The sequence below is a fragment of the Homalodisca vitripennis genome, chromosome X (genome assembly GCF_021130785.1).
Source record: "Homalodisca vitripennis isolate AUS2020 chromosome X, UT_GWSS_2.1, whole genome shotgun sequence".
NCBI classification, from domain to species: domain Eukaryota; kingdom Metazoa; phylum Arthropoda; class Insecta; order Hemiptera; family Cicadellidae; genus Homalodisca; species Homalodisca vitripennis.
The window spans coordinates 156,407,552-156,431,875 of record NC_060215.1 but is presented as its reverse complement, the minus strand read 5'-3'; the positions used below and the strand labels follow the sequence as shown (position 1 = coordinate 156,431,875).

Here is a 24,324-nt window from a genome sequence, read left to right as displayed (position 1 = left end):
TTCTGTATTCATACTTTCTAAATCTTAAAAACGTTAAAAATATTTCATCCTAATGGCTATGTATGAATTTATACCTTAACTTTAAGTTAATTATGCTATAACTTATTATGAACCTTAAAAATGCTTATAAGAATATCCATGACAGATCTTTTATGAATAAAAATAACATACTGTGGCAGGATATAACCACACACAGGATATAACAACGATCAGGACCCGTCGTCTGCTTTTGACTCTTTCATTGACTTATTTCAGATATATATAAAACAAAGTGAAGAAATATTAACTTTTAATAAAAAAATAAAACAAATAAAACCTTGGATAAATGATTTTATTTGTAGAAAAATTAAAAAGAGAAACTCCTTATTCAAACTTGTAAAAAATCATCCTAATAATATTAATCTGAAAAACTATTATACCATATTTAGAAACAAGTTACAAGATGAAATAAGAGCGCTAAAAAATAATTACTATAAAGTACAATTTGGAAAATGTGAAGGTAATACAAAAAATACTTGGAAGGTTTTAAATGGCATAACTAATCAAATGAAAGTAAATTCAAAATCTGTTGGATTGTATATAAATGATAAACTTGAATACGACTCAAGGACTGTAGCAAATGAGTTTAATGAATATTTTTTGAACATAACTTAGATTTAGATAGCAATTTGCCTATGAATTTTTCAACTTTAAGTTTTAAAAGCTATTTTGACGATGTGTATCAAGTCAGATCAATGTTTTTAGAAGCTATTTTCAAAAAAGACGTAACTATTGCTATAAATTCCTTAAAAAATAACACCTCTCCTGGTATAGATAATATAAGTTCTAATCTTATCAAAACAGTTGCACGGGAAATAGTTTAAATTCTTGCGTATCTGATAAATTCAAGTTTTGAACATGGTATTTTCCCAAACCAATTGAAGCAAGCAGTTGTAATTCCTATTTATAAGAAAGGACCAAACAGTCAATGTAGCAATTATCGCCCAATCTCATTACTTTCCTGTTTCTCAAAAATTTATGAAAAAATAATGGAAAAGAAGCTTTTAAAATTTCTTAACAACACGCGTTTTTTTTAGTCAAAATCAGTTTGGTTTTTAGAGATAATATGAACACTGAAAATGCCCTAATGCATTTCATGTCAAACATTTATGACGGTTTTAAACCTAAATAAATGTACTAGTGGCCTTTTTTAGATATAAAAAAAGCTTTTGATACTGTGGATCATGATATTCTACTTGATAAAATGCATAAATCTGGAATCAGAGGAGTAACAAACAAATGGTTTGAAAGCTACTTAAAAAATAGACGTCAATGTGTCAAGTGTGTGCCACATACAGCGAACCTGGTACAAGTTCTCACGGTGTTCCTCAAGGATCCGTTTTAGGGCCAATTCTTTTCATAATATATATAAATGACCTATGTAATGCAAAATTTGAAGGTAAAGTGACGTCTTTTTCGGACGACACTGCGCTCAGTTACGTAAAAGATAATTTGGCTGATATTCATATTGCTATGAATAAAGATCTGACAGCAATACAGTGGTGGTTCAAAATGAACCATATGTTACTTAGTACTGAAAAAACGATGTATATTAATTTTAGCTTAAGAAAAGATGTATCGTTTGAAACACCCATAATTTATAAATGTGCAGGTTGTATTATGGATTCAAGCTTAAGTATCTGTTTAACAAATAAATGTTCAATCGTTGAAAAAACTAAAAATTTAAAATACCTAGGTGTTATTTTAGATCAAGAAGTTAATTGGAAAAATCATATAACAAATATTAAAACAAAGTTAAATAACGTAATTAGACTCTTTTATTTTCTGAAAAATATGTGTTGCTCAAACATACTTAGAATGCTATATTTTGCACTTGTACAAAGTCGTATTGAATATGGATTATTTCTTTGGGGTGGTACTTATAACATAAATATGAATTCAATATACTTACAGCAAAAACATTTTGTCAGAATAATAACTTCAAAAAAAAATAACTGAACCCTCTCGTCCACTATTTAAACAGTTGAAAGTTTTTCCTTTGAAACATTTATTCGTTTTTAAGATTTTAAAATGTTATTTTAGTATGATAACTTCTGTTCATCAAATTAATGAATACAAAAGTAAACTTAGAAATGCAGATAATGCTGAAGTTCCAAAGCCGAAAAATACATTCTTTACCAAATCTTTTATTTTTATTGGACCTTGGTTTTTTAACAGGCTGCCAAGCCACATTAAAAACTCAACAAATAAAATTGTATTTTTAAAAAAACTAAAAAAGTGGCTCCATGATATAGATAATATAGATATCGTTCTAAATATTCAAGTTTAGCTTTTAATATTATCACTTTGGGTTTTTATATAAATTTTCATTATTATCCTCTTAATCATTTTGACAAACACATTAGTTCTAAGTAGATGTAAATTCAAATTTAAATCAGGTTATACAGATTTAAATATCTTGTTTTGAATAGTTTTATGTAAATATATATTTCTTTTCCTTAGCGAAAATTTGGTTTATTTTTTGTGTGATTTTTGTTCGCTGATAACTATTTGTTTATTTATTGTTTTTATGCTGGAACCTCCGAACAGGCTAGCCTTGGAGGCCCTATATTTCTCTATATATAAAAAGTAAGATGTAGTTGATAATTATCTTTATGTTTTTGTTATCTCAGTATATTTTTTAGTTTCATTCTTGTACTTAGATTATTTACTTTTATGTATTCTTACGAGTAAATTTGTTTAAGTTAAAAAACCTTGTAAACTTTTTCATTGTGTTTGACATGTTTTTGTATTTAAAATATTGTAGATAAACTTATAGTTTTGAAGTCAGTCCTGGCAAGACATAAATACGTAAAACTGTCTACTATACATATATAAAAAAATTGTCAACTATATGTATATTGTATATATTGTGATGTAAAAAAGAGAAATAAATTCTTTATTCTTCTTTTATTTCTTTTATATAAAACGAAAATCTATTTATTTTTTTGTCTCTTCCATGGCGAGTATACTTGACAAAAACCGCGGGTTTCTTTGATTTAAACAAAGCCTTTGACTAAGTGGATGACAACTTATTGCTAATAAAGCTTGACACGCTAGGGATAAGAGGTGTTCCCAATCCTGCATTAACAAGTACGAGTATATCGGCGACAGAAGCTTGTCCGTTAATCCTTTTGTAGATAACGATTGTGTTCCATGGGCTGAATCCTCGTCTGCAGTTCCACAAGGATCCGTGCTCGGGTCTATGTTATTTATTTTATGCATTAATGACCTTTATTTTCTAGTATCAGATGATGACAGTAAGTCGTGTTTGTTTGCAGATGATACATTTCTATCACATGTATCTGATGGTCGGGCAGTACTCAGATATCTCATTTCAGTAGATCTTTCAAAGTCGTCTTAAATTTAATTGAATTTTACACAAATAATAAAGAACAAACTCGCCCTTTTTCCTGTTTAATTTGTGATTCACTTATCAATTCTCCCCATTTCACACAAAATCGTGGAATTTACATGTTAAAATGTTTCAAATTTACTGATCATATTGAAATAGTGTGCAAAACCTTGTTTCCAGAGTTTCAGTTAAGTAAACACGTCCTTCAGCTCAGAACGCAAAGGTTTATCGGCAGCGGATATACAGACTAATTTAAAATGTAAAAATGTAATGTAAAAATCTTGGAATACGAAAATAATTGCAACTCTGGTCTTTAAACTTGAAAAGGGCTGTTTGAACTATTTTTTATTTTCAGCGCATACACAAGGAGCACTGGGACCGCCGCAGCAAAACGCATGTTAGTGGTACGTAAGTGTAAATCGTTTGGAAACTGTTTGCTTGCCATACAGTGTATTGTGTTTTTGTTTACCATAACATTGAAAGTACAGTGTAACATTGATCCCAAAACTATGGGATAATCTCCCTAATCTCTTGTGCTTGGGAGTACTGAATATTTAGGATTGGAATTACTCACTATTACGATCGCCAGGGATTGGGATTACCGAAGAAGGGATCATCAGGGATTGGGATTGCCAGAGTTTCGGTTCACCATCAGTTGGAATCACCAGGGTCCAAACCGGCAATGTTTAATACTATGCACTGCAAGTACTACACCTGAAATATATTGCAGAATACAAATTATTCCACGGAAACTCAAGTAAGCTACCATTTATTTAAAAGTAGGTTTTATTAATACACAAATATAAAATAATTGTTAGTAAAAATTAAAACTTCACGTCTTTCCCGTCTGTAATTTGACCATTTATGACGAAACAAAAAAAAAGAAACATCCTTGTCATTTTTACTGAACATAAGAGACATTTTCTTCTCTATATTAGGGTTTCAGGTGACGGTCTTGTTGCAAATCATGAAATTCATCATAGCAGATAAACGTATTGAAGAGAACATGATGGGATTTCTCTCATATACCAATACTGACTGCTATGAAAAAATTTCAGAGTTTATAACAAATTTCGAAGTGATACTCATCTTAAAGGTGGGAGGCCTGTCATAGAGTCTAGACATGTTGCAGACATTTTATGATTGAGTTGAGGACATGCTCTTATGTTCATAGACATAAAAAGTTATATAAGAAAACATATCGATAAACAAATTTTGGCATGAAGATTTAGAAATTCATGATAATAATATTTTTAATATTTGATCGTTTTAAGGCGTAGGAACCAATTAACTGGCAAGTTTGGTGGGTAAACGTTGCTTTTATTGACATTAATTTCTGTTTTGAGAATTGAAAAATAATTATTTAGAAATATGCGCTTATTAAAGGAGGGAACCTTTTGTGCTTAAAACTTTAACTTATGCCCAATCAAGCGGCAAGATAAAGTATTAATATAACTGGAAGGCAAGTTGTCATCAAAGTTTTGCATGATCTGAAATTTCATCACAATTTTAAAAATTGATAAGTTCAAGGTCTGCGGAAACAATTGAGTGCACCAAGCTTCCTCGCATGCTCTCAAGGTAGACGTCACTCTTGTACTCGCTACAAAATAAGGAAAGATGTACTTATTTGGATGGAAAGAGATACACATAAATTTGAAACTTAGTTGCTCCGCTGTGATTTGGGACTCAATTATGTACTTGATGCGACAATGAAAACACCTCTTCACCTAGAGTCTACTTGTTTTTGTAGTCTGGGTGTCTCTGATATCGAAACACACAATGCACAAATTTCGTTATGAGCTTTTCTTCGCCGAATTTTTGTGGATCTCTTCTAACGAACATGATTCCAGATTCCTGAAGTCAAATCTGAAAAAGCGCCAGGTTTCAGACCCAGCACTGAGCGGAAGGGGAACTGAAGCTAAATTCCACATTCACATTTAATCAACCCTTCCCACTATAGCTACATCTCGTAGACTTTGGGAATATTTTAGATTCTTAAATTTACAACGTCATTTGAGTTGGACATTTCATCCTTATATATTTTTAGTTGATGTAAGAGAACTTTGGCCAAATTAATACTGGAGTACACGGATGACATCAGGTGCTCTCGTGAACTACGGAAGTGTGATGGACGCTGAGGGCTCTGCCAAGAAAATATGGGACATTAGTATCATAAAAACAAAAAAGGTTCAATGGAAATTAATGAGAATATATAATTACAAGACAATAAATAAACATATTGTAGATTATCGGATCTCTCTAGTTCGTGGTGGAGAATGTCAGAAGTACTGGAGATTGATTGCGATCGATTTTCCAATATTCTTGTACTGCATCTAAATTCAAGAGAACTGTAGGGATGGCAGGTTACTATGGTATCGACCTGGTCCCAAAAACATTGCTAAAATCTGTTATAGTCATTAGAAAAATTCCCCGTTTCCGCTCCATAACTCTCATGACTCATCAGACCTGTAATCTTGTGGGTCTAAATATAGTTGTTATTGAAAAAGTTAACAACTGTCACCACATGTTTCAATTTGCAGCCCATATACCCAAATGTACGAAGGGTGTTGAGATTTCGTGTTATTACGATTCTGAAAACATGAAAAAATGTATCTCAATCTGTAGGATTCTTTACCCAAATGACAGCTTTAATAGTCGTTAAAAGATTCTTAGCCAGCACCTAAGTGGAAAGATGAACATGGTAACATGTTCCATGTAATTCCGGTTGGTCGTTTCGAAGATTTCGTGATGATGAATAATTACAAATTAATACGATCGCGGCTTTTCGTAAAATTTCGCAGTCAGCGAAATGTTTGAAATAGTTTCTTAATGATGAAGACTCAGCAACCAGTATTTACGAACATTTTGTGATGCTTTAATACGTAAGTATTATCAATTTTTTTTTCACAAAGTCTCGCGATTGTTAATTAAAACATGCAAACAACTTTTCTTAGGCGTATCTATGGAACTCATGTAGAAATCTAAGGAAATTGAATATTTTAAGATTTGAACAATTATAAGCATGATAAAAGTTTTCATTAAAGATATAGCGGGTTTTTGGTGGATTTCCATGGTTAGGCTATGAAATGTTCAAAACCGTTTCTTAGAGAACACCCAATTAGTATGGCGAATTTCATGTGAATTAGTTCTTACTTCCGAAGACTTAGTAATGAATCAGCTAGTTATAACGGTATATACTTAAGGAAAAGACAATAAAAATATAAAATTAACTTTTAAAATTATTTTTTGTGAATTGGAAATTCTCAGTTATCACATCCGCTTTTCTTTGGACATCAATAAAGCAGCACAAGTGCTTGAATAAAGACATGACGAGAACAAAAATATCTTCAGATTAGTTTTATGTAAAATTTTGTCTTAACTTATGTTTGTCGTAAGATAGCTAACCTGAGTTTATTAAATATCTCTGCTACCTACTGATAGAAGATATATACAGTTTTGTTTTTTATGTTTATTGCAAAATTTAAACAATTTTATCTGCTCCCTTTGGATACAGGTTTTGCTGTTATAACATGTGATTGGACTAATAAAATATATTTATTAGTTATGTACTGATCCTCTGGTGGTGATTCTCCATGACAAATAATTATAACCAGCTCATTCTTCATTAATAAATAATAGTACTTAAATAGAGTTGGTGTTCTGGCAATTAAAATTATAGTCTTATAATGTGACCATTTTTTTGTTATTATCTCGTAGTAAGTTTTAATTTACAATTTGATTTCTGTACAAACTGAACTGGTACAAAATAATACTTTTTATGTAATTTGGTAACAACACATTTTAGAATAATTTTCGAACACTTAAATCATTTTATAATTCCTGAATTTACTTTGAATTGGTATATTCCAACAAAAAAATAAAATTCTTCTGATTAAAATTAACTAAAACAACTTGTCCAGTTTGCTGGAAACTTTAATAAGAAACAAATTAAAAATCTAATTAGAGTTTTATTATCGTTTTAAATTTTATACTTTATTACAAAAAATTAATTTTTCAGCTACTGCAAACTGAAAAGTTTTTCGTGAAGTTTTATTGGTATTTAAAATTTAGCAGAGTAAAGATATGTATGAATTTTTATTTAAGTTAAAACAATTAGTTGATTGGTTGAAAGTTCTAATAAAATGTACATACCCGCAAACTGGGGCCTTCTTTCAATGCAGATCTAACTCTGCCTACAAGGCTAAACTACACTAGAAAGTAAGTAGAGCTCTCCAGTAGTTTTGGTGTAGCAATGCATCACATGTAACAAACTGGGTTTGATTGTTTGCACCAATTAAACAAATATTTATTTACAGTCGATTGCCATTGTTTTAAATTTATAGAATTCAACTTGTCCAATTCAAGCTACTTCAGGCATTGCTTGCTTTAACGTTATATCAATCTTACATTTTATTTAGATTAAACTAAGCTTATATAGTTTACGCAATTATCTCTGCTTCCTCGACATACAGTTATTGATGCATAAAGCATTATGTATATTTTTTATTGCCCAGCGTAGTTTATGAAATTATCTGTGCTTCCTGTAGATAAAGTTGTTGCTGCATACAATTTTGTTTAGCGTAACATTCCCTCTAAAATTTGTTCCTTCTACGTAAAGATAGAGTAATTTATGATGACATTTTACTACAGTAAAACTGTAAACCTTCTTACCTGAAATATACGCTGGAACTTACTTGTAGAAGCTAGGTTGCGATTCGCACAATCAACAGGATAATGTGCTGTAATGAATGCGTTTAGGGAGAACGGAAATAATATGAATTTCTTGTACTTTGAATTTGAAGCAAAACGTACGTATTTTTAAAAGTAAATTTAAAACTGTTTAAATTTAAAACTGTTTACATTTAAACGATTAAATTTTTATCTTACTTTTAGCTGTTGTAATATAATACGATCGAATTCTGGCCTTTTAAATACAATTTAATTTAATTTAAATCGTTCGCTGTTAGATCTGATGCAGCTCAACTCTAGACTGTGTAGTAAGAGAGAAAGAGTAATAGTTTGCATGTTAATTATCTTACAGAACTAATAAGTAGTTCGAAAATCAGTATTATAAGTCTGAAATTTGCTAAAAGATAAAATTAAAGAATAATGGAATATATTTTGTTCTTTTTAAACAACTCTGAAACTGCTGAGAGTAGTCTTCTGTGGATCCCCAGATTGATTTTACTTCAGAAGGAAGAAACCAAACCGGAAGAAAATGTGAGTAACATTCAGCAAAAGGGGGGGGGGGGGTGATTAAATAAAACATCTTAAAGCTTGACAAATTCTTGTATTGTTGTATTCTATCTACAGGGGTGTATACGGCCACAGGGTCAGCCAAAGTATCAAAACAAGCATATATATGTACAAATAGATGTACATGTAGCCTCAGTCGGTCTACTGTACAGCAGAAATGTGAGCAAACAGGGGTTCCTAGGGGCGCCGGGCTCAGAGAGCGCCCCTAGGGGCTCTGTTTATAGCTAGATTACATTCATACATTTATACATCTACATTATTGTAACTAATATCAGTATTGTCATTTAGTTTTGTTGTAACATCAATGTATGATATGCGTATGTACAACAACTGCTGGAAAATATATTGGGAAATCTGTTACCCTGTAGTTTTATTGTATATCTATTCGCAACAAATTTTAATAAGCTAATCTAAAACATAACAGTTCTAGATATTTTCATGCTTACACGAGATCCGATCGTCGGTTCCGATACAACACAATTGTGGGTAAAACCGTTTTGTGGCGAACTGAGGAGTGCAATCATGAACATGATATTAACCGAGCAGACAATGATCGGCTACCATTGGAATCTTAGGACACTGACGACTGCTTTCAACAACATGGACTAACACTGAATTAGAAGATCGGTTACATCAGTTAACAAAAATAACACCAATATTAAAGTTACTTTACAAGAAAGTTTAAAGTTTGCAAAGAATATAAAAAAGCAATAAACGTAATTAAGAATTTAAAATTAAGTCATTTTGAATATTTTATACAAAATTACTCTCTTGTTTGACAACAACAATAGGTATCGGGTCTCCTTAGTCTTATTTGCTAAAATTTCCACAGAATCCAGTTCTAAAAATTAAGCTTACGAAACTGACCAGTAATCATGCCATTGCCGTTATAGATAAAAATTGAAAATATTGATTTTTTTTATAAATGACTAAAAATACATTTTACAAAACCTTTCTTGCTCTGAATATCGACCCTTTGACTAAACACTAACAAGCCGTGTTCATAAAAAATGTTACAAAATTATCATCTAGTTATAAAAATTAATATACTCGTATTATAATTATCAACATTATTTACGTTAATCGTCTATATATGCTTATAAATCAACATCATGATATACACAATTACAAATTAAATCAGCATACTGCACACTGCCGATGTCATTGATTTCCAATATTCACTTAATAATAAAATCATAAAATTTTAAACGAGTTCTATTTTTTATTACGTAAGGCATATTCATGTTTGGTTTTAAATTTCAATTCCAACGAACCGTCAGCGAAACAATGTTTTATAACTTCTCATTATATTTACACAATATTAAAATCTAATTTTGATTGTTATAAATCCACAGCACTATTGTTATTCATTAAAACAAAATAACTGGTATACTAGGCTTAGCAAATACTAAATATGTTATAAAATTCAATACAATACGCTTACAAACACAACCGAAATATAACAAGCATACAGGTATAACAAACAGCTAGACACTCTACAACGTTACGATACAATGACGATAAACGATAAACGATGACTATTGTCGGGGCCGGACCACGACACGAGACACGGCCATCCTAGTCCTACATCTAATACCGGTCACTGAACTCGTCCCAGCGATACAAAAATATATACTACACTTACTTAGACTAGAAACCTAGAACGGTTCGTAAGCTAGGGATGCCACACCCGGCCGGGGAGTGACTAAAGCGTAGTTTCAGATGGGGTAGAAGTTCTTGCACTGCCTGAAGACGTTACGTAGAGATACAGAATTCCTAAAATTTGAAATGTACAACACAATTAAATCTGTACACTCGATGAAAGAAAAAATAGACTGTGCTTTACGTTTATAACGTATTTCTGTCACAATAACACGCTTTTAGTGATCTTTATTTAATTTATAAGTATCGCTTGTATTTAAACAAGCGCACTCTTTAGAACTTATTTAAGACAATTAATTATTAAGAGGAGAAACAGTTTTAATTACAATACTACCACACAAAATTTACTCCAACGTATTTGGTTTATTACTCCACTACGTAAATAGTCAATAATTTTAGGCTGTAAAAATATGCTACTTTTTTGAATTTTCAGTGGACTTGACGAAGTTGAGAACGATTTATGAGCATGAGTTCGACAGTTCCCTACACGAAATAGGTAATCTAAGACTTAAAATATTTGAAGGAGGTCAAGAAACAGTAATACCATTCACGTCATATGGAAATCACCTTTCAACAGTCTGGTAAACGTCTTTTTAAACTGATGATTAGCGAGTGCGTAGCAGAAAGGATTCATAGGGCTGTTAGCGTAGCATAGGAAGTACGAAAAAAGATAAAGATACTCGTTAGTGCAGGGAGGATCGTTACAAAACCCTTCCACCAACGCTAAAATGTGGTAAGGAGTCCAGCAAGCGACAAAAGCACCTAATATAAATGATATCGTGCGGAATGCCTTTCGCGCCCTGTTTTCCGATTTTGACTTTTGCCTCTCGATACCTTTCTTGCCTTTGGCTTTAAGTCTTTTACCGATCGTCTTTACAAAGTCTCTCCTCGAGCCTTCTCTTTTTTCTGAAGAATCCTTTTTCTTAAGAGACTCTTTCTTTATTTCTGGCGTAGGAGGCGCCGATTGTATGTTCTGAATAGTGGCCACGGAGTTGGAGGTGGTCGATATGATTGTCGCTGGGGTCCCGCTGGCGACTTCTGTCGTCGTACATTCTTCCACGGGCACAACTGACGTGACGGGTTTTTGACTTTCTAGAGAATTGAGACTGACTTCAGTATTGACTTTGGTGATCGGAGGTGTCGCTCCTTTCGGAGGAGTACCGCCCACTTGCTGTGCAGCCGCGCGGATGAGCGCTGCTTGCAGAAGAGAAGTGTTGGTAACGGTCATCACGTTGTGAACGGGTGACGGTGGTGCGGTAGTAGAGCTTATGGGAAAGCTCAGGGAAGAAGGTGGGCTTTCCACACCGGGAGAGGCTACTATCACCGAACTTTCGTCCATGTACTTCAGGTCCGAGTTGTCTAAACCGACGAGTATGTCATACGTGACATTATACACACCATGTGTGTTGCTCACTAGCAGGCTTCTAGGCCGATCTGAGCAGATCAGAGACGCGTCTGATCCGGGTGTACTCCCTTGAAATTGGGCGGGGGGAGGAATTATTCCTTGAGACTGGTGACTCTGATGAGACGGATGGGACTGTTGGGATTGTAAAGACTGATGGGACTGCATCGATTGGTGAGAGTGCAACGATTGGTGGGATGGATGAGAACGTTGTGATTGGTGGGAATGAATACTCGATGCGGGTATAGATGACGCTTCTGAAGCCGATTTCACGCTCCTGGAATCTTCCTTGATAAAATCTTCCTTCATCGCCAAGACGGGGGTTAACGTTTTTGATGACAAGTTGCCAGGCGTAGCCTCTGACGGGTTGTCGGTATCTAGTAAGCTCGCTTCTGGGATTAATGGAAGACCACCAGTAGGAATGAACTCAGAAACAGGAGTTGTCGGGTGTGATACCGGTTTTGCGACCGCAGACGCAGGAGCTTCTGGCGACTTTGTGGGGATCGTCCCGTTGAGACGAGCGTTGCTAGCGTTCATGAAGGCCTGCAGGGCACCCGAACTCACGACGATGTTAGCGATGGATGATCTCTTTTTGGACCAATCAATTTTTTGAACGGTCAGTGATTCTTTTGGGACAGCTGTACTGTCTTCATCTGAGTCAAAAGCTGGACTACTGGATCGTTCGGATTTTTCTTGGTCATTTGCTCCATTTTGATTAGGTCTTTTCTCGGCTGAGCTCGATGTGCCATCCGTCATGTTACTGGAAGTACCCGTGATAGAGGACTTCTTCTGACTGGAAGTAGACTCTCCGCTGATCTGTTGACTTACTTGAGAGGGTCCTGACGTATTTCCTCCTATTATAGTAGATTTAGGCTTATCTTGACTTAGAAGTGTGCTCTGTGTCTTGGACAATCCGATACCAGCGGCTCTCCCGGCCATGCCTGACATAGCACCCGCACTCAAGGCCACCATTGACTGCATTTTTCTTTGTTTTGCCTCACTCTTCTTCTGCATGTCGTAGGCTACCTTGTAAATGCCTCCATACAAGATGAACAGCACCACGAGGGTAGTCCAGTAGTAACCGATGATCAAGGCTGTGTTGAACACTGGATCTTTGAGGAACTGCACAGTGCATTGACCTGATAAAGAGAAACAATATTATTGGTTAAATTTATGTTTATACAAACCAGCCATTAAAAAAGTACAAGCATGGTATAATAGAAACATTCACAATTAATATTCGATACTTTGTGATAGGACTTCTAATTTGAAAGACTGGTGGCATTTAGATGAAAAATAACAAATTATAATTTATTTTAAAATAATCTCTAAGTACTTTTTAAAGTACTCTTTAAATATATGTTTGTTTAAACATGTACATGTTTGTTAAAATTGAACTCAAAATAATGGTACAGTCTACTCAATACTATGAAAAATAAGAGTAATTTATGGAAATTCATTACGGAGAAAAACATAACGTGGTTTTAAATGAAGTAAAGCTAAAGATGTTGGAAATAAATTTGAGGTAGTATCATTTTATTTTACAGATGATAAGCTCTTATTAACAATAAACAAACAAAAATTTCCGAAGGATGAAGTGTACTGATTTATATGGCACATTGAATACACAATATTCAATAGCTAAATTTAGGAGGGTTAATTAGGACCTCCAAATAGAATTTTCCAAAAAAAACCGTTTCGTATCGTATTTTATTTAAAGTACTATTTTGACTACATGGTGAGTGCCGTCCTTCAATTTAAGAATGTCACCTCATCCTCCTCATCAAATCCTTATTATAATAGAGGGAACCAAGGTATTTACAATTTATGACCTACACTCAGGGAACAAGTTAGTATATACAGACCTGTTTTAATTACACTTTCTTATATTATATCCTTCAAAATTATTCGTTTTTATTATTGTAACGCGCAATACTTAAGCACAGACATAAAATATGTGTTGCTAATTAAGAGATTAAAACCACTGAAATTGTGTTTAAAACTAGACTTAAACTTTGTAAAATAAAATAATAAACAAGGTATTTCTGCTTATTGGTAAAAATGTGGGCTTTAAAACACGTTAAATCATTCTTCAGCTGGTTTATTTATTTTTAGTTTACTCTTTTACAGCTTTCGGATTTTACTCTGAGTAACTGTCCAGGTGAATTTACAGTTTTCTTATACCGTGTACATGTAAATATTCGTGTGTAGTTCTTGACAATAAAATTGTGTAAAATAAAAATTACTTTAAACTGTCAATTTAAGAGTGTAAATTTGATATTATTTGGAATTTAAAAATAAAAAGGTGACAGTTAAAAAAAACATGAATGCTAGCCCTAGATGAGGATAATCTGTTATTTATAACCTGTTCCGAGATGACAAAAATTATAAGTTTTGTTCTTTTGCAGCAGATGTTAAACGATTGCATTATGGATATAAAATATCAAATACAAAGAGCGGAGGGGATCGTGATATGGAAATGTAAAGTTACCAGTTTGTACTGTAATTTACTAGCTCTTACTCCTGTTTTCTTTTATATATATTGCTTTTTTCCTTTTTTTTTTGCTGTGAAAACAGGAGTAAGAGCTAGTAAATTACAGTACAAACTGGTAACTTTACATTTCATATTTAGTATATATATATATATATATATATATATATATATATATATATATATACTAAAAAAAAATATAAATATATATATTGTAATTTTACTTTAAGCTCAATATGAACATAACAGTAGTATTGTTCGTTTTACTTTTATAAGATATATGCTACTTTCTGTATTTGGTTATACACATTGCATACTTATAGTAAAGTTGATAGAACTTCACCTGGAAGTAGGTCTCGGAAGCCGACGAAATGCTCCCAACCGAAGATACTGATGAAGAACAACAGAGCTGGGATGATCCAGGTGATTGTTACCATCCAGATGACCCGGTTCTTGGTGCGCCAGCTGCGGTACTTGGCTGCGATCTTCACCGAGCAGAACCTGAACAAAGTCGACCGCAATCAGACTGATGCTGACTCAAGTTATAAAGCTCTATTTTATTTTTGTTGAACTTATAACAAGTATATCAACTAATATTATTGTTACCGTTTTGTAACTAAGAGGAAAATAGTACAAAACCGAAATTTACTGGTTGTAACGCATTATAAATTGAGCGCTAATTACAGAGCACATAAAATTATTAAATGAGATATGACATAAAAAATAGCAATAGGTAAATGAAACGTTTAAAAGAATGATAACTACTAACTTACAAAGAACTAACTATAAAATGCTTAATTTCTCTATAAAAGCTATTATTAGTGCAAAGCACTTAAACGTATCATATTATATATTACTGTGTTTATATCCTACTAAGATATTAAATTTAACTAATCAGAAAAATTATTTAAAAATATATTTTAATAAAATATATTAAATCTTTTAAAAGTACCAAACATGTGAGTAGGTAATATAATAGGTTCCAGCGGAAAAGATATATAATGAATTATGTACACTCCATCTTGGAAATTCTTATATTAGGTACATACTTATATACTCAAGACAAAACGTTTCTTACTAGAATAAGAATTAAAGGAAACGTTTAATGCTCTTAAACTTTTAAAGCCCTCTGTGTGGCTTCTGGAGTTACAGGATGTACAGGAAAGTGAAAGTTATGGATTCCTTGGAGGATCTACTTATACCTGGCAGTAGAAACTTAAACTGGTTACAACACAAACCCAATGTTTGTTACAGCATTAACGTTAACACGCTACACTACGTGGAAGTTGATATGGAGCCGAACTTGACATTCGTAAGAAACCAATGTGTCCCTTAGATAACAGCCAGCACATCACTAACCACAAATGTCAGATGGGCAATTCGATAGGTCCAGTCTACTGCGGGAGATGACTGTTGGAGTTGGTGGGGTTTGTTCCCTAACCTCAGAGGTTCTTGCTAGCCACAAAAAGGTCCCCCCCCTGGCTGCTTTGACTGGTGAGGCTGATTCAGAGCTGGCCTCACCTTCTTCCGGGGGACATGACTTTGAGATTAGTGCCTTAATTCTTTCTCATGGATCTGGATAGCAGGCGGTCCCTACTCCCTATCCCTAACCTTACCCATCCTGAATATCCTGTCACTCCGGAAGCAGCGCTAAGGTTCTCATAGGACTATGTGCAATTTAGAACTTCCTGTCTCCTAAGAGAACAAAACAAAACAAACAAAAAAACCACAAGTGTTGAGATAATCGGGTAAATGGGTTGGTCATTAGATCGGCTTAGTACAAAGGATTTTTGAAGTGGGTGGGACTTTCTTGGTATTAGAGGAATTTGTAAATCTAAACACGATCGTGTACTAGCCCCTACCTGCTTTGAATAGCTGGTGACATACCGGACCTAGTGACATAACTGTGATAGTACCTGCCTCCTTCCTCGTGGTACAGTTCGAGGACTGTAGCTGCGCGCGTGACATTGAGTGTGGTGATAGGCGGGAGGGGTGGCGGGGTAGCGTTATGCGCTGCGTCCTGTGACTCACGGGTAAAAACCCTCCTTTCAGGAATCTTACTGACCCAAATAACTCATCACACTCGCTACAATCAGTCTGTTTTGTGACAGTGCTGATTGTGGTGGAATTAAATAATAAGAGGATACCAAATAATATAAATAATATGACTTATCCTTGTTTTTCAGTTGTTAGAGTGTTGTTTAACGTGTTTTTGAAAATAACGTATTTTTCAATACTAATCTGCAAATCGAAATCGTGAGTTTAAAGTCGTAAAAGAGATTGTTGCGCCTTCATCTCAGCAGCTAGCACGTAAACGCAACCCGCCACACAGATAGCGTTTATTTGTTGAAAGGGTAGTATTTGGGCCCTAAGAGCACAGTTAAATTCCTCCAACTGTAACCGCAAGATATTGACAGGAGACGGTTTCTACACCACGTCAATGGGTTCAGTGCTCAGTTTTTGTTGTAAGTTAACAAAAAACAAAAAGGGTACGGGCTGGATTGCCTTATTAAGTGATCCAAAATACAGTTAAAGCGAGATGAATGTGGTCTGGAGTGCGAACTACCTCTATCATGAGACTTTGGCAGACTCTGATCCTATCTCCTCAAGCGAAAGATGACAGGGAATTATCCTCCCTCATGGTTAGACTTTAACACTAAGAGATCTCCGCTGTGAACTGGACCTATAATTAAAGTTATCCCTCTACAGAAATAACATATTCGCTTTTGCTGTATCTAGTGTGGGTTACTGGGGGTGTACTATAGGTACTGTACCTGTCTATAGTGATAAGAAGTACAGTGTATTGAGAGACCAGACAGACTGTGTAGTCTACACTGAGCCACAGGTCACACAGGATAGGCCCTAAGTCCCAGTAGCCCATCAGCACGTAAACTGTGTAGAACGGCATTGACACAGTCCCTAAACATTACATCAGTCAGTATTAGTGAATATTGTTCACATTGGGTTGCACCTTACATAATATTGTCTAGCATATGCCCGGTGCACAATTGATACATACTATAAAATTAAATATGCGCTAAGGAGGCATGCCGAATCCTGCAGCAAGTATTTTTTCAAAACTAATTTTTGATTAGTTGAAAATATGAAAATAAAAAATATAAATCATGAGGTTTAACGATGTGTTCTAATTTGAAAAATATAGTTAAAAATATTGCTTGCGATATATTTTCTGCTTTTGAAAAATATATCGAAGGTTTTTACTCTATAAATTGAATAGTTCAACTTTTACAAAAGATAGAGTCAGGGTTATTTTTGTCTTGTTTACATTATTAACCTCTGTGATCTCCAGGATAATTTCTAAAAGAAACAAAAAACTTTTTATTTTGACTTAAAACTAAGGTTTAAAACACACACTCTCTCTCTCTCACTCACAAACACAGATATAAATGTTACGAATATTTATTATTAAGATAATATTGAGTCATCCTAAACAGGAGGGGGGGGGGAGAGAAAACCAACACATGTACCAGCATCGAAAGTAAAACAACCTTTTGTTCTAATTTTGTTTCTGGAACCATTAAAGTAACCATACTCGTACGTAACAACCGCGCATAATATAGAGATGCAAATCTATAAAACATACAATATATTGCTCATGATTGCTTGTCATGATAACTTTAGTAGTTCAACATGATCGAAGTTCGCTAGTAAATTTCTATCTCATAAACATCATGGAGGGAAATTTTACGGTTATACATATAAATCAAAGTACAAACATAGGTAATTTATTTTATTTATCTATTTTTTATTAAATTTCGTTTCGCGGGAATAGTAAATATAAAAAGGTATAATTACTGACAAGCATTTTTTAAATAAGCCGTGAGTTTTAAAATTTCATTTTAGATTCCCAGTAACAACTTGTTCAAGAATAATTATCTAGACAACAAATATTGACAAAATAAACATATATTACAAATAAACTAAACATCCTAAGTTCATAATCTCTCAAAATGTAACACGATTGCTGTACATAATCTATGAACTCGTATGTTTGTGGTTAGGGCACGCGCAAAATCTCAATGGGAAAATTGCAGCCGAAAGGGAAGCTTTTGTCAACCCGAACTGTGATATGAGAGGTTTAATGCCATTGGAAGCGTTATTCTGGAAGGGCAGTTCATTAATGAGTATGAATGGCTGTTGAGGGTGTCAGCATTTAAACAGAATTCCTGGTACACTTATGGGCAAGTGAGTAGCTAGTCTATTATTTCAATGACCAATCCCGGGCGCTATTTACCATTCGTCACTCGCACGGTATCCTACCTTGGAAAAATGCTCATGAGGATATACTCGGTCTAAGCATCATGTATAACATCTACCTCTTTTTAATCGGTTCAAAGATAAAATATTCTGATATTTAAAAATTTTTGGTTTGTACTATTATAAGGGAAAAAAGACTACGGGTTTCCTATAAAAACGACTTACAGAAAAACTTTTACTTTGGGTTATATACAATAAGCTTTAGAATTTTCTTACATTTGGGATATCCTGAGTACAAACTTTGCCTTACTGTAGAACCATCACATAACTATATATGAGTGGGTGTACTGAATCTGTTAATTAATTTGTACTAAAACTTATCTCATCTTGACATTTTATGTTGAAATAACACCTAGCCACCTCAGTTTGTTGGGAAATAAATCTTTACGTGTTAGCATAGGTTTATTTCAATATTTACTCGTAAAAGCTTTAGTGATACGAGGTTATGTGAAGACTGTAAATAGATTATCCTGACGGTAATGTTCACAATGAAACGTTTTTAATAACATATTTGAATTTATCTATATTATATAGATACAAATGCTAACAGAACCCGGGCTCAGAAAATGACTTGGAAACAGGAAAAGGTGAAGCACGAAAATTAAATGCCTAATATTTACGGAGAGGAATTAGTCAAATGTAAACACGTACAACATTGGTTTAACCAGACGCTAAGCTCAAAATAAGGTGAAAACGTTTCTCTATTGTTATTACTCTAAGAGTCCTAATCAACATTTTAAGAAAACTTACGCAAAATGGCATTTTTAAAGATTGCTTTTATTTTAAGAAATCGATTTTTGGTTGCCAAGTATACAAAGGTTATTCATGTCCCTAATTTTCCACCCACTCTCCAAAAACTTTCGATAGCCTCTAATTTAGTCGAGAACGATCAAGTTCCATTTCTTCCATATACCTCTTTTATCGTGAATGGTGAGTGTAGCTCCAGTTCATCTTTCTCTCAGTGCATCGTCTGAATCTAACTCCAGATTTCAGGAGTCAGATTCCAGACGCTGCACTAAGAAGAAAGTGAACTGGGTGAAGCTAAACTCAACACTCACATTGAATCAAGCATTCCCACCATAGCTACGTTATGTGTACCTCGTTCTTGTAGGATTATAAAAAACTTATATTGTGCTTATTTTAGTTTTTAATTTACTCGATACTTTGAAACCCTATCAATAAGCTGTTTGAAAACTGTTGAATGTCAATACCTTACAACTGCATTACATTACATGAAACGTTCTGGCGGATTATGTACAATTAGTTATGAACTGACAAGATTGAGATACGTCTATTACCGATGAGCATGTCGGTGGCTGCTAGGGAAGCGATGAAATAGTTGCTGGGTTGCCGTATGGTGCGGTCCACGATGAAAGCCATGAGCACAAGGATGTTGCCCCCCACCGTGAGGACGATGCAGACTCCGATGAAGAGCGCGATCAAGAAGCTTTGCCACGGCTCGAACACCGGCAGTACAGGAGTGAGCTCAGTGACCCCGGGAGTGGTGGTCAGGTTGTCTGACAAGGGGTCTGTCGTGTTGGCCGCCGAAGAGTTGCTCCATTCGACCACCCCGGAGTCGGAGTCGTAGTCGGCTACCATGTCTCCGTTGCCCCACGAAGCATACCTGTCACCACATTTGGCACTTAACTCATGGCAAAATATATAACAAATGATTGTCATAACTACAGTCCATTAGCATTGAAAGACTAAACTCTAAGTCACTAAAGTGAAAAATGTATTATGTGGTTCTATGTATGACTCGGTTTCCAACTTTAATCCTAGGTTGAAAGCGAAGAACCTGAATAACGTTGAATCTTAGTAACGCAAGATTCAGAATTAGATAAATAAATGCATATTTAAATAACTTGATTTATCAGATACTTCAGCTAACAGATACAAACATATATAGAAGTAGCGTTTAGGGTAGTATGTGACAAATCGTCTAATAATTTAATCTGCCGATTTTCGAACACGTGAAGAAGATAGAACGGTTTTACTTTTATTGTATAGGAGCTTTCTTTCGGTGAATAGATTGTTTCGCTTGATTTCATTCCCTAAGAATGAGGCAAACTGTATTCTTTTTACTATACTTTGTATTATATTTGTTGTCTTTCTTATTTTGATATATCACTTAAACGAGAAACAAAAATAAAGAATGTCTTCACAATTAAACGAATTTTGTTTTTCATTTTTCCTAAAGTTAATAGCATGTCAAAATTTGAATTGCAAACATTCCAAACATTTTGGTTACTTTAAAATTCAAATGACACTTTCTAAATATAGTATACTATAGGTAAGTAATTAAGACAATATACAGGACCCCTATCAAACTGTGTCAATCCATGTCTCAAACCTTCGCAACGTAGTTTGTTTTTGGCTTGCATTTGTTAAACATTGACAGACGAGGTGGCTGTTACCACCCTGAACGTGAACACATAGTGATGACGTCACAAGCAATAATATGTGGTACTGACCCACTGCCCTGACTCCAGAGGTTACCGAACACATTGGTCATGTTGTAAGTGTATCTGCATTGCTCCGTGAAGAGCCTCTGGTACACATATCTGCACAACCTCTCCCGCTGCTTTCTCAGCTTCCTGAAACATATAAAAAGTTATTAACAAAATGTTGAACATTTAAGGAACGCATTTATTTAATCTACCTAACATTAAAATCAAGCAAATACATTTCATGTGAATGTTTTGTTACCGCTGTCACTGATTTTGTTTTAAAGGAGAAGTCGATCTCCTCAGCATAGTACAGTAAACAAGATAAAGAGAGTTTCAGTGTGTGGGCTCTATTGTGTGGTCAGGAAGCTATATTATACTTAAACTTGTGAAAGTTTGATCAGTGAATTAGGTTTAATTTTTATCGCAATATTTTTTGAGGCGTTTTTTTTTACTTCAAAAATCCCCTAAAAAGTAAAAAATAAGTTCTAGACGTTTTAAATATTTCGATACTTGCATGAACGTACAAATTTTTCAAAAACTTACATTATTTAAAAGTATGTATATACATTGAGCAGTTCTGAGAAATGCATCTGAAAAATGCCCTTAATACTTTCTGCGCCAGACTTAATTTTTTCCTTAACAAGTATAAATGAGTTGACCATGGATAATGACATGGGGCTGAGAATGTTAATGAAATCTCATTGAAAAGCTACATGAACAGTAGTTACCGTTAACTTGACCATGTTTAAAATGATAAATATTAAACCAGTAACAGATTGGAGTATGAAGTGCGCATGTGCACACACGGAGCTTGCGCAGACCACTATTGTTGTTTCGTTATGGCTTTGTTTACATTTGTCATATACCAATCTCTGACTGACTCAGTGATCTTAGTTTGTACTAGATCGGAAGAGGGCTTGAAAGATCTCGTGCAAGGCACGAAGTAAGTATCACTGAACTTATGCTAGTCAGCACTATCATTACACTAATATTTATGTACAGTTAAATAGTTGAGGAGTCCATGAAAAACTGTCATCAAGGAGGCTGTAAATAAAATGAGTGTAACTGGAAGAATAATATTCCCATTGCTTATGACGGTTGTTTGTAAAATAAAAATTGTGCTTTAAAGTCTAAGAACGGCTAGGTCTCCTACACATGCTGTTACAGGTTTAGACATTCAGCATGGTAAATTATACAGAAGTTTTTATAAAGCAGTCAGAAAGCTAAACCTAGAGACAATGCTACAAAAGTCATTTGCAAGGAAGATTTTAGTAAACCTTTAAGGGAGAGACAGAGACTCTAAAACCTCCTAAACCAAACAAATCGTTATAAAGACTAAGATATCAATATACTTCTGTGTAAGGAACGCATAAAAACAGGCAGGCAAATATTTGCAACAATTGAATGGCACTGTGCTGAATTATAGTTTCAAATGATAGACAAGACTAACAGATAAACACTTTTTAGATTCATGAGTGTTATAGAACGCATATAAAAAAAATCCAAATAATCGAGAAGTCATTAGGAGTACTGTATGGGTTACATTTTGTGGTTCAATTGTTCAATTCTCAGAGTTATTGAACAATACACTTGGTCAAAATACAGAACATCAGACTAAGAATGTAATGTTTGAACCTTTAAACACGAAAAGTCACTTCCTGGAGGCAATCAGGCTTGTGTGCAAAGATCTGCAAGCCCGAGTTTACTGCGCTGTAAAATGCCGAACGCAAATGAGTCGTTCAACAATGCATAGTGGACACGCGAAGTATGGGAACGTTCATACAATAGGTAAAACACATGGGAACTTGGTATTTGGGATGCTGTTTTGACTTTTATAATGGCAGCGCCAGAACGTCAAGAACTACACGATAAAAATACTGTGTGAAGTTGATGTTGCGAAGCTTAAAGCTCTAAATACGGTTATACAGGACATGAACAAATATGGCGTGGTCAAAGTAATATGACAGATGCTACGTGAAGTGAACCACGATCATACTTTCTGTCTTTGTTGCTTTTAATAAATTTAACGGTCAATAAATTTTAGTTATTTAATTAAAGATGTTACTTTTACCTTCTGTTATATTGAGTTTGTTTTTGAATGAACGGATATAGAATTATTTTTTTATTTTTTGTTTTAGGAGAGGCCGATGTGTTTTTAAGCCTTATTCTGCCCGCCCTCATACGAGGACCTAATCAAGAAGAATAAGGGGGATTATCCATAGAGTACAAGGTCGATGGTACCGATAAAAAGTGTTAACGTTCGCATACAGGATTTGAACCTGCGCTATCTCTAAACTCGGACCCAAAATGCAGCGTCTCAGAACGCCTGACTATCGGTACTACCACAATTAGTATTGTTAATGTTGTGAAAATAACATTCAAATTATACACACTAATGACATTTGAAACCAGTCTTTTTCTAAATGTTAACACGATCTTTCAAATAGTTAGGTTTCGGTGGTAATGTGTCTCGTAAAACAAATTAGGCAGATATGAATTTCATATCTGTATGCGATAACAAAAGGTTTCTTAAAAAACTATAACAGCAGGAATATAGGTTGTATTGCAGTTTACAAATTTGCCCTGTCCAGAAATTGAAACGTTATCATCATGTCTACTGGCTACTGACAGGTGTAGGCGAGTAGACTATGACAGCAGGAATATAGGTTGGATTGTAGTTTACAAATTTGCCCTGTCCAGAAACTGAAACGTTATCATCATGTCTACTGGCTACTGACAGGTGTAGGCGAGTAGACTATGACAGCAGGAATATAGGTTGGATTGTAGTTTACAAATTTGCCCTGTCCAGAAACTGAAACGTTATCATCATGTCTACTGGCTACTGACAGGTGTAGGCGAGTAGACTATGACAGCAGGAATATAGGTTGGATTTTAGTTTACAAATTTGCCCTGTCCAGAAACTGAAACGTTATCATCATGTCTACTGGCTACTGACAGGTGTTGGCGAGTAGACTATGACAGCAGGAATATAGGTTGGATTGTAGTTTACAAATTTGCCCTGTCCAGAAACTGAAACGTTATCATCATGTCTACTGGCTACTGACAGGTGTAGGCGAGTAGACTATGACAGCAGGAATATAGGTTGGATTGTAGTTTACAAATTTGCCCTGTCCAGAAACTGAAACGTTATCATCATGTCTACTGGCTACTGACAGGTGTAGGCGAGTAGACTATGACAGCAGGAATATAGGTTGGATTGTAGTTTACAAATTTGCCCTGTCCAGAAACGGAAACGTTATCATCATGTCTACTGGCTACTGACAGGTGTAGGCGAGTAGACTATGACAGCAGGAATATAGGTTGGATTGTAGTTTACAAATTTGCCCTGTCCAGAAACTGAAACGTTATCATCATGTCTACTGGCTACTGA

At 34.5% G+C, this 24,324-nt stretch overlaps 1 protein-coding gene across 1 annotated transcript in view; it reads right to left on the bottom strand.

Annotated features, from left to right (window-relative positions):
* Nucleotides 1-8,664: 8,664 nt before the first annotated feature.
* The window catches only part of LOC124370051 (dopamine receptor 2), a 77,136-nt gene continuing 61,476 nt past the window's right edge, over nt 8,665-24,324 (bottom strand). The window contains exons 3-7 of the mRNA XM_046828371.1: nt 20,958-21,080; nt 19,782-20,107; nt 16,980-17,124; nt 14,549-14,706; nt 8,665-12,853 (exon numbers count right to left, since the gene is read on the bottom strand). Coding sequence (XP_046684327.1) covers nt 10,860-12,853; nt 14,549-14,706; nt 16,980-17,124; nt 19,782-20,107; nt 20,958-21,080 — 2,746 coding nt within the window. The 3' untranslated portion in view covers nt 8,665-10,859. The remainder of the gene's footprint in view (nt 12,854-14,548; nt 14,707-16,979; nt 17,125-19,781; nt 20,108-20,957; nt 21,081-24,324) is intronic.